Source organism: Apis cerana, linkage group LG1 (genome assembly GCF_029169275.1).
Source record: "Apis cerana isolate GH-2021 linkage group LG1, AcerK_1.0, whole genome shotgun sequence".
NCBI lineage: Eukaryota > Metazoa > Arthropoda > Insecta > Hymenoptera > Apidae > Apis > Apis cerana.
Genome location: NC_083852.1, coordinates 5,063,643 through 5,075,871, shown reverse-complemented (window position 1 = coordinate 5,075,871; position 12,229 = coordinate 5,063,643). Strand labels below are relative to the sequence as shown.

General features: G+C 27.1%; 1 protein-coding gene and 1 long non-coding RNA gene across 10 annotated transcripts in view; one reads left to right on the top strand and one right to left on the bottom strand.

The window, feature by feature from the left end:
• LOC107994797 (matrix metalloproteinase-2) overlaps positions 1–12,229 on the top strand; it is a 124,002-nt gene that overhangs the window by 100,192 nt on the left and 11,581 nt on the right. For all 9 annotated transcript variants that reach the window (XM_062079304.1, XM_017051846.3, XM_062079316.1 and 6 more), the window contains 2 exons: positions 3,625–3,771; positions 7,655–7,797. In XM_062079304.1, coding sequence (XP_061935288.1) covers positions 3,625–3,771; positions 7,655–7,797 — 290 coding nt within the window. The remainder of the gene's footprint in view (positions 1–3,624; positions 3,772–7,654; positions 7,798–12,229) is intronic.
• Positions 9,849–11,908, bottom strand: LOC133666689 (uncharacterized). The gene is made up of 2 exons (XR_009831174.1): positions 11,698–11,908; positions 9,849–11,130 (listed from the first exon to the last, which is right to left on the bottom strand). It is a non-coding gene; the product is annotated as an uncharacterized LOC133666689 (long non-coding RNA).

Below are 12,229 nucleotides of genomic sequence, written 5' to 3'. Positions count from 1 at the left end.
GACCAATTTCAAGTTGTGGAGTAAAATAAATAAATACTGAACGTAATATTATTAACGTATATTTTTAACGTAATTAGAAAACAATTTATCTATATTTCATAACCTATATACTATTTTGTATATTTTTTATAAGCATAACAATTTGAAAAAGTTTAGAAAAATTTATATTCCTAAGTTAAGTATTTGATATGTTAAAAATTTGATATTTCTTAAAAAGTAAGTTTACATATTTAAATAATTTTTATAAATATATTTTCTTATATATTCGTTCGTACCAAAACATCTCTAAAAAATATCTTAATCTTCATTTTTCAATTGAGAAAGTATAATCTAATTTTCATTACATTTTCGATATCCAAGTTTGTCCTTGCTTTCATCCAATTTCTTTGTAAAGTTGGACCTTGAAAATAATATTTTGATCAGGATTTAGCGATCGTGGAACACTGAAACGCAATGCGCCGTTGTCTCGACATGTCGACTCATAGGTACATAACTGCGTATCTGCATTGCCTGCGGCTCTCCGTGTCAGCTTTTTAGTCTTTCACTCTCATGTACACGAAAAGGGCGAAACTACCATTCGAAATTTTCCAAGCTACAATACACAGGTGTTCACAAAAAAAGCAAGTAAACCCGGTTCACTTCGATGAATAGAGATTCGTTCTCTCAACTCTGTTTCGCTTTTTCCTTCCTAATAATCTTTCCGTTGATTCTTTCTTCTAATTAGCTTTTGATGGAACGATTCACGGATAGGTTTAATTAACGACTAACTTATTCGTGATTCATTTTCTTAGGATTAAAATCGAAATAGATTTTAATTTGGATCTAAGGACAAATATTGAAGAAAATCTTAAAATTTATGAAATGTTATAACAATGGATGTATATTTTTCTGAATGAATAGTCGTTTCGAATTATTTGCGATATATGCTTCATATCTTTGCAGAAGTAAATTCACATTGGTGACATTTGTAAACGTTTGCATGATCGAAATATATATATAGAAGACGACAGTCTTTCTTTACCAATATCTGAATTATTGATTAAATATAAGTTGTTTCTTTAAAATTTTTTTTAAAATGGAAACAATAGAATATTTCCTGAAATGTGTTGATTTTATATTTTTTGTTTTATTCTTAAACTCTTTTTTTGTTGTATAACGCATTATATAAGATTTATCGATTTCTCTTTTCATTTACTACCATTAAAGCATAATATATAGGTCTACATTCTCATCTATCATTCGAACATACTGCCTTTTGTACACTAATGACTCAAATATTCGATAAAATATTTAAAAAAAAAATTATTTTGGTGACATAAAAAAGAATAATGATTAAATAATTTAATATTAATTATTTACGAATAGATAATTTGATAAATTAATTATTTGGAATTATAAATCTTTTAGGTTATGTCTTGAAATAAATAAACTATGAGGCTATTATAGCAGTCGTATTTTCATTTAACTTAACTAATATGAAATCATTAAAAAATAAAATTCATCGTTCTATTATTATTGCTATAAAGTATGAGAGTATAATTATATTTAAATAAATAAGAAGAAACAATTAATCAAAAATATTTGATCACAAATTGAGAACCGTTGTTTTAGTTAATATCCGAACGTTATCTCTAGTTTTATTATCTCAACTATTTCGAAACTTCCGAACTAATTATCCAGTCGAGAAATTCGAACATACTTGAATAGTTCGTATTTCTTTTTTTTATTTCTTTTGCCAATTATTTATTAAATATTATATAATATTTATTATCGCTATAAATCTTCTATTAAAATTTTTAAATCGGGCGAGTTTTATAAACGCGTGATATGTAGAAATAAAAGTGTTATCAATAGGTTGTTTCCAACATCAACGATTTCTATCGATCCTGATTAGTAGTTGATGGAAACGTTTTACAAGATAAATTGTTTTTGTCGTGGTTAAACCCCGGTCACGCCGAGTTAAATGAGGGGATTATTGCCATTGATTAAGAGCAACACTGATTGCGAAAATTACAATGCGCATTCAAGTCTTTGTTTTTACTGTTAACACGAACAGTTGAATTTATTAAATTAAAATCAATTATTAACTATTTTTCTCTATCAAAAAAACAAATATTTTTATAATAAATGTAATAAATATAGGCTGTTACAAATATATTAATTTAGCAAAAAAAATAAATAACAGAATCAATTAATAACGAATTTCTTAAAAAATCCCTAGAAAAATTAGCCAATCGACGAACAAATAAAGACCATTATTTTAAAAAATATCGACTCTTACTCTTCCTAGTAAGTATATATAATATAACTTTGCTTCGAAATGCTTTTAATTGAATCATCGATTCCAAAAAAAATCGATCGATTCCAAATCAGAAATATACCTAAGAAATATTCAATTTTTTTCTCTTTTTTTTTTTATCGGTTTTTTTTAATGATTGAAAAGATGAATTCAGCGATATAATGTTTGCCATAAAGATAGATCGACCCATCTATAAGGCAAACAGTCTGCGCGACGTGTAATCCTTTTAGGGGATGCTTCGGGCATAGCCTGTTTGCACGTTCTTGAAATGTTCTCGTTTAAAAGCCGGATGATGTTAATTATCTAAGCAGGGTGTACATGTAGTAGGGGGTTGCAGTTTAAAAGTTGATTTTTATAACTTGCGTCGTTAGTGTCGCGGATATCAGAGGATATCCGGTTTCGGTCGATTAAAAGGGGACCATATATCGCTGAACGATCCGACTAATTAATTATTTAATCTTTTGAGCTTGAAACGTATATTTCTTATAACAACTCGTTCATGCCTTTCGTAACGTGGTATGTTTATGTAGAATTAATTTTTTTTTTTTAAAGAATGGTACATCCGAATTATTTCAACATCATGCGTTGTAAAGATTATTGAATTTATCAGTGATAGTCAATTATAAATTAAAAATAATTCAGGGAAATTAAAACTAAGTCTTACGTACCATTCAGTACTACACATTGACTGCTCACATTTTTTGGTGAATAAAATATAAAGAAAATAGAATTATAATATTGTCTAAAATATTAAGCTTATTTTTATTTTTTAAACAATTCAAAAATTAAAAAAAGAAGAAAAATAACAAAGAAATATAAAATTGAACAGAGTAAATAATTATCTCCTTTTCGAACTTTCGAATTTTATACTTTTGAAAAATTCTCTCGATTTATCGAGTTTACAATTAGAAAAAACTTTTCCACTTTTATCTACGCCTAATCGGAAACTGCGTTCCACCCGCTCAGTTCCTGATTTCCCACAAAGTGGAACATAATTCCAGTAATTTCGCGAAATTTCCGCGTTTCGTCGATGCAACAGCGGTTCGCTCCCCCTCCCCTTATTACTTTCCTTTCCACTCGGGAATAATTTAGCTAATTTCCTAAAGCTTCATCTCGCTTCGACAACGATTGAATCGTCTTCCTTTTCATCGTTCTCTCGCCGGAAACATTTCCTCCGGTTTGCCGGCGTGGTTATCGGATCGAAGGCATCTCTCGAGGAGGGCCGATAAAGAGAGCGGACAAAAGCGTCGTCCGCCGCCGATCGATTTTTCGTCGGATTCTCGTAACGATTCTCCTTTCCTTCTTTCCTTTTCTTCTTGTTACAGCCTGAGAACCGAGCAACCGAGTGGTCTCGACACGGGCGGCGTTCGCTTCGAGCTGAGCAGGGCTCTCGATCTGTGGGCGAGGAACTCGAAACTCACCTTTCAGGAAGTTAACAGCGACAGAGCGGATATTCTGGTTTACTTTCATCGGTGAGTTATCTCTCTTTCTTTCTTCCTTTTTTTTTTATAAATTATAATAATTCTAATATGATAACGATTGGTTGGACAGTAATTGTTATAATTGTGATTCAATTTGTGGGTACGATACATTTTGTGCATATATTACTTTTATTAAGAATTGAATAGGATAGGATACAAAATTGAAAATTTTATAATTATTAATAGGATTAGATTGTAAAATTCTTGTAAAAATCTATTGTAAAATTCGAATCATAGTTCACATACTTAAAACAACGTTTATCAATTTTTTTAAAAATTTTGTGAAGTATTAATTTTTTATTCGTTTCGAATTGCTAAAATTTTATGTAATATTTTTAATGACAATTTAATTGTAAAATAATGAAATTGTTGTATATCTATGGTTATCCACGCTCGAAAATAGGCAAAATACTTTTAGTTTTATTCGGTTCCGGTCACGTTTTCATCCAATTTGTACGTTTTATTGAGATATTAACACAAGTATTATTGAGATATCAATAATACTGACGCGAATCAGGATGATAATTTGAATCCCTCTATAAAAGTTGAAGGGAGAAAACAAAGAGAGGGGAAATAATGTGAGCGGACAAAGGGCGGGATCAATAGCTCGATTCACAGGCCTCCTTGTTATCGGGAAATTTATCGCAATGACGCAACTGGAAATGAGAGTACGATTAAACGGAAGGGATTTATTTAAAATCTGCTATTTGCGCGAATTGTTCCGCGGTCATGAAAGTTACGTACTGGTGCGCGTTTATACATTCGTGAAATATGTCTGGATATAAAAAGAAACGATAAAATAAAAAAAAATGTTCGATTTAAATAAGATTTAAAATTGTTTTATATTATGGTCAATTTACATGATAAATTATCGAATTGTAATATCGTAAATTAATTATAATTAATTATCAAATAACAAATTATAGATTATGAATAGATTTCTTAAAATTATATAATTTCATATCGAATGGAATATGCATATAAAAAGAAATGAAAAAAAAAAGAGAGAAACCTTCAATTTATGCGATAAATTATTGAATTATAATATTATAAATTAATTATAATTAATCGTCAAGTGACAAATTATAGGTTATGAATTCTAGTAGATTTCTTGAAATTATTCCGAATAGAATAAAGTAGAATAATTTTTTATCTTATTGTTCAAATCTATTCTATTATATTGAAAAATTTATTAAAATATCAGCAAGATAGCAATTTATTGTATGTCAAGTTTTTTGATATATTAAGATGTATCGCTTGACATATTTTGCATCTTTAAGGTAAATCATTTTTCTTCTCTAAAGTTACATCAAAATCATAATTATTTTGCAAAAAAAAGTCTCGATTATGTCCTACTCGAATAATCAAGTTTCCAATGCTTCGCGATATAAAAATATTTAAAAAAATATTTAAAAATTTTATTGTAAATAAAAAAACTATTAAACTCGAATATTATTAATTATTATATGAAACTAATTTTTTTTTATAATGTGTCAAATTAAAAAATCAAATTAAATAAATATAGTAAATAAATATTTTATTTTAGAAAAGAAAAGTACGTTATTCCAATATATCGGTTTCATATATATATTAGATATTTACATTGTATAAAACTCATTTATTTAACTCATTGGTTTTCCTATAGTTTGTAAATGATGAGAAACTGTTATATAATGCATACCTAATTTGTGTGCAACATCTCGCATATAATACCTATGGCGCACATCAGACTACGCTAAAGTCTTCAACCGATTATCGATCATGTTTATGTCAGTAGCACAGTTTGTTTCGAAAGTTCATGTATCTTGATCAACGTTTCTTTTTATAACAAGTTATAACTTCTTTATTAGATTATCGACATCATTTACTTTTGATAGATGCAAATTTTATAAAAAGTTTAATTTATCAATTATATCGTATAATTGATATAATAAATAATTTTTAATTCTTGATTCTTGAATCCTTTATTCGTTAAATTTATTCTTCGTTCTTTATTATAAATATTGTAAATGAAATTCGATAATTAAAAGTAGGTTTTTAATTTCAATAAATAATTTATTTAATAATTATTTTATAATCGTACTTAATTTTATTATGAAACTTGAAAATAAAATTTTCTGTCAAATGTTCTCTTAGTATCACTAACCGAAATAAGCAAACTGTCTTTATAATTCTCTTGGGATTGTAACGTTCAAATTAATTTTCCTGTTACGCGTTTCGATTCCGACTATTGTATGTCAAATTAATATTGGAGAATCGATTCTATTAACAGAAATAAGTGTTGAAATTAAATGATCGCAAAAGATTAAACTTTGCCTAAGAAGGTAATAATATTCGTATTGTTATTTTAATTTATATTATTTACTTTAATTCTTTCTTAAGAATTATTTTTTCGTTTTGACAATTAGAAAATAAAAATAGTATTGCATTATTTTTCATTTTTATTTATAATTGATTATTTCTTAAAAAGAATAATTTTTTTTTGAAAAAAAATAAAGATTTCATTAATTTAAATAAAATATACATACGTATATATATACTTGAATATTTATAATTAATAACCTCTAAATAATATTTGCATACAAATTTAGGTTATATTTTCCTTAACCAAAACATCATTTGTATTTCTTTAATTTTAAGAGGTTGCTTTGAAATTTATCACAATACTGAAATTAATTTTAAATTAAGATAGCAAGAAAGAAGAAGAAAGAAAAGAAAGGAACGATTCGCTTTCTTGATTAGCCATCCGAATGGTGCGATATCAGTGGCGTATCGGCTGTCTAGATAATCGACGAGTGCTCGCGAATGGAATTTAATTACGGCCCTTACGGTATAGCATATTTCATTCCAGTTCTGTAGAAAAGGCAAATTAAACGAACCGCAAAACTAAGCGATAGATTGTGCATTATATGTCTGAAATACCATGAGAAATTAAAGATATAACGTCTAAATAAACAGCACATAAAATATTCTGTGACGTGAAAATATATATTATTGAATTTGTTAAAATAAAATATCATTCCAATATATCTAATATTATTTTTAAATATTTCTGATTAATATTTGTTTGCTAAATTTTACGTGAAATTTTGTATAAATTTTATTATTATGTTATATTATATAAATCATATATTATATTATATGATTATATTATATATCAGTTAGTAATATAAAGAAGTGTTTCATTCTGGGCTTGCTAGAGGGATTCAACAGCAGCACCATCTAGATTAGTTCATATTCTATTCACCATAACAGTAATGGCATCTTAAATTAAAGAATGCGTTTGTGAAAATAGTTGAGTGCTTGTGAAAATTGTTTTTTGATGTGAATTAGTGACAAATATAGAAAAAAAACGAAAAATATGAAACAAATAAAGGTAATTCTATCATGAATTGTATAATTATAATTAGTCAATGATGAGTTTCATCATATAAATGTAATATGTATACTTACATGTATATATAAAACTATAGTTAAATACAAACTATTTGTCATGGGCAAATTTTATGATAAATTTGCTTCAAAACTCAAACATCAAGATACTAAATACATATCCATAAAGAGATTTCATCTTTTTTTGCAATAAAAATATTATTTTTCGACATTCGAAAACGCAATAAATGTGAAATCTGTTGCCAGAAATTCTTTTTTCACACTTAAGAACTATCCAAGATACATTGATAATTCCACACATACCAATCGGCATTCATATTTAAATTTAAAAAACAATCGGTATAAGAAATTTAAATAAAGTCGTGATTAAGAAATGATAGAATTTTTATTTGAATTAATATTAATCAAATTTTATAATTAATATTATAAATTACTTTTTATATAATATTGATACTAATAGTGATATTCTGTTCTGTTTCAGTGGTTATCATGGAGATGGATATCCATTCGATGGCAGAGGCCAAATTCTAGCACATGCATTCTTTCCTGGCAGAGATCGAGGAGGAGACGTACATTTTGATGAGGAAGAAATATGGTTGTTGCAGGGCGACAACAATGAAGAAGGTAAAAAAATATATGTCACATTTTCTCTTTTAATATATAATCAATAACTTTATTATATAAAATGATTTCTAAAATAAAATAAAAATATTTTCAATAAAAATTTTATATTTTTAAATAAAATTATATTATTTCTAAACAGAAAACGATAGAAAATTATTATTAATTAAAGATAAATGTCATATACTATTTTTATATTCTATTAAACTCGTAAATTCGATGAAACCACAACTTTTTAATTCGGAATATCTACTGAAATCGAGAAGTTAACAATGAAATTTCAAACTAACGTTTCAAACTCGTTCAAATATCAAAAAGTAAATACAATTTCTCTAGAATTATTCTCGGTCGGTAACAATAAATCGTGAAATTTAAACCTGGATTTTATAACAGTGACGAGAGAGAGACATAAGAGAAAAGTTTAGAGGGATTCGCAGATGAAAAGAAAAGATTCGTGAACCGAGAAATTTTCGCAAGAGAAATCGAGCCCTTCTCGCTTTTTGGCAATTCGCCAATTCGGTCACCCCGTGACCGAAAGAAGAAATAAGGGAATGACGATGGAAAGCGTTTCTCTATTCCACCATATATGCCTTATCGCTATTCTCGATCGATAACATCGCTTATCGTTTTGAGTTTCTAGAATCTAGGAACATATTAATTTAACGATAAATCTTTGTTAAAAAAATCGCTTATGGAAAACTTTAAAATATTTCTTTCTAAAATGAAGTATTATTCCAAATTTTTGTTCTATTTTTTGAAAATGAAATTGTAAAACTTTTTTTTATTGAAATTCAGAATTTGTCAGTGTTTGTAAATATTTTTTAATATTTTTTTTAAAATTAGTGAAATTAATGATATAAATATTCGATATAATATAGCGCTATTAATAAGAGAATTGAACGACGTAGGTAAATAACAGGATAATTATGTTAATGGGAACTATGCAAGGCTAGCAGAGAATGAGAGCTAAGCCAGAATTATTAACGAGGCCAATCGAAATTACACCAATCACCTATCGAAATTGGACTACGTGTAATAATCTGCGATGTAGGAAATAGATGATCGATTCTGATTAATCTTTTTTGGTTTTTTTTCTATACTTGTGATATCACTTAACAACTATAACTCGATTATGAACACGATTTATCTAGCTTCGAGAAAACATTTTTATTTGATAAATTGAAAAACTTATTGCTTTTCTTTTTTATATTCCTAATTTCAAACTTAAGTTTCAAAATGTTTTATACTAGTAATTAATAATGTGGTAATCGAACAGCACATTCAGGAAATTGTACGAATTTACTCCCATGTAATTGGATTCAGAATTACACTCTCACCTCGAGAATCATTGACGAAATTGTTTGTTCTCGCTTCACTTTGATTATCCCTGTTTCGTGCATTGCATTGTGTTCACATGTATCGTGAAAGATATTTATCTTGTATTTGCTAGATTATTTATTATCATATAAATTTTTGAAAGGAAAATTATTTGTTTAAAGATATTATTTGCTTACATGGTATTTTCAAATATTTGTAAAAATTCAAAAAACAAATTTAATCGAGATTTTTTAAAAGAAAAGCAACATTAACTTTGAGATGTTTTAGCAAAAATTATTTTTTAAATAAAAATTTAAATTGAAGTTATATATCTTTAAGAAAAATAAAATTTATTATATTTTCTGTTAATCAAATATTATTGGATAATGTTCACTGATACACATTAATTGAAAAATTAATGTTGTTATCGAGATTCGAATAATAGAAACTAAGGACCTTTTCACAGACAATATGTAGTGTTGGTGTCAGTTATGAATTGCTAATTTCATCGCTGACACATCCCGTCGAGAACCGTAGGACGTTTGCAAACGATGAGAAGCCGGAACATCACGATTTGCAAATCCATTGGAAAATTAGCATTCTCCTCGAATAGTCTTGACAGAAATACATCTTGAATACGAAACAATTTGAAATTCTATCCAAAATAATCGCGTTTCCGGATATTTTTATGATGAATAAAAATAAATACGCGAAGATTGAAATATTTTGCCTCTTCGTTCAATTTTTAAAATTTTATTTTGTAATTTATTACAAGATACAAATTTATTTATTTCATTTATTATAAAATAAATTTAAAATATATATTTAAGATAAGATTTAAACTTTTCTATTTTCTTCTTCTTTTTTATATTATTAATAAAATATAAATATGATTTTCGATATATTTCGATATATTTCGTAATTTATTATTATCGTGAAATATTTTTTTTTATTTTCTTTTTTATTAATTCAAATAATCTTGTAGTAAAATTTCAAATAAATTCATATGTAATATCAAAAACCTATGATCATAAATCATTATGGATCTGATTATGACAATAAATAAGAATCAGAAAATATCGCGATATTTTGTGGATGAAACTGTTTTAATTTTCTGCTTTGTGTATTTGATAGAAAATATAACAAACAACACGATAATTTCGACCAAATCCCGATCGAATAAACGTTACATATACGTTACAAAGCGTTAAAATAATCGTGAGATATTTTTGAAAAATTAATTTCAGAGGCCAAAGCAAAAATTGATATACAAAAATGTCACTTAACGCGAACTTCATATGCTTTTATAATTTAATAAATAAGCGTTAATCGACATTTTTGTATATCAATTTTTGTTTTAACTTCTAAAATCAATCCTCCAAAGATCTCCATATATTAACACTTTGTATATATTTCCAGATAAATCACATATCCTGATAATTATTTCACGATTATAAAACGATTTATTGTTATCCATTAAAATATTTTCTTTTTTTATTTTGTTTCATTTCTTGAAAACTTTCCGCTGTAAAATAATATCGAAATCATTTATCAAGTAAAAACGTGCAAAGATATAAGCTTTAACTTAGTGCAGAAGAATAGTGAACTTGAACTTTTAATAAAAAAAAATAAAAAAGAACTTTTAAGTTCGCAAAAAACTTGCCGGGCATATCGAGCAATCTGAAATGCCCTTCGAGGACGACCGTAATCCATTCCACTTATTTTCATGCTCGTCCTCGAGCGGGCTTTTGATTAAGAGCACTTGACTCTGGTATATTGCAGCCAGCTGCTGTTAACGTCGAGATTCCGAAGTATCACGTGCGACGCGATGAAAGTTCGTAACGAGGAAACTTCCATCGGAAGATCGCCTAGAAGATGCCACGATTTAGGCCTTCGCGTGGACTTCCTTCCTTTAATTGACGCTTTGCAATGTTCTTTCGAGTGTCAAATTATCACTTATCTCAAATATGTCAAGTATTTTATCTTGATTTCATGCGCGAAATAGGCGTAATCTATAGTCTGCAATATAAAGAAAAATGTAAAAATTGAAGAATATTTTATTTGAAGTAAGTTAAATTTTTAGATTTGTTATAATTATATGAAATTATTTCGTTATTTCAGGATTTAGATTTAGATAGGCTAATAGTAAAATTCTATAATGTTATAATTTATTAATCACATTTTAATGAAATAATGAATTAGGTTAGATTAAATGCATGTGAAATTTCTTTTCTTTACGTTTAATAAATCAATAAAAATAAACTTAGTTTGTTAAAAATATGATTGTTTCAAATAATATTAGAAAAGAATTTACACTTAAATTTATTTTTTTTTTATTTTTCTATATAAATATTATAACATTTTTATAGAAAAATTAAGGATATATCACTTAAAAATATGAAATTACGTTTAAAAACATAACCTTCGTATATTTTCTGCATATAGAAGAGAAAATTCGTGTTATCAATATTTTATTCAATTAAATTGACACACACGCATATTAAAATCCTCTTCTTTGATATTAAAATCTGTTAAATCTCAACAGAGTCGGGAAGTTAATCTCATTGAAATAGTATTCGTACATACGTGTATATATCTCTTTAGTCGAATTGAAAATTTTAAGCTGGGATTCAAGCCAAACACGTTACGCTATTCGTGACAATGCTGAGGGTTTACGGATATTGGCTATTCAGGTGTAATCCTTACTATGCCGGTTGATTACATCACCCATCCTTTTCTCAACTATCTTATTTCGTCTAGCTATCGCAAAGGCAGAGTGGGTCTTATTTCGATACTCGAGTCCTCGAAAGTCTGGCAACTCTGCAAGCATGCGTCAGTCTCACAAGATATAAAACTATATATATTTCTATTACTGTTCGCAAAATTAAACTAACTGATATATAATTTGGAAAGACTTCTTTGTTTCGATTTTGTTTTATATTGTTTTGTTATATTTGATATTTTTCACAAATTTTTTTCAGAAAATGAGATTTGTCCCAAATTATATATTAAAAAATTCATTGCCTCTCTATCTTAATAATTACTTAATAATTACTGCTCGAAGAAAGTTCCTGTATAGAATCTGAAATATGTTGATACTCGCTTTAATTAGTTCAGA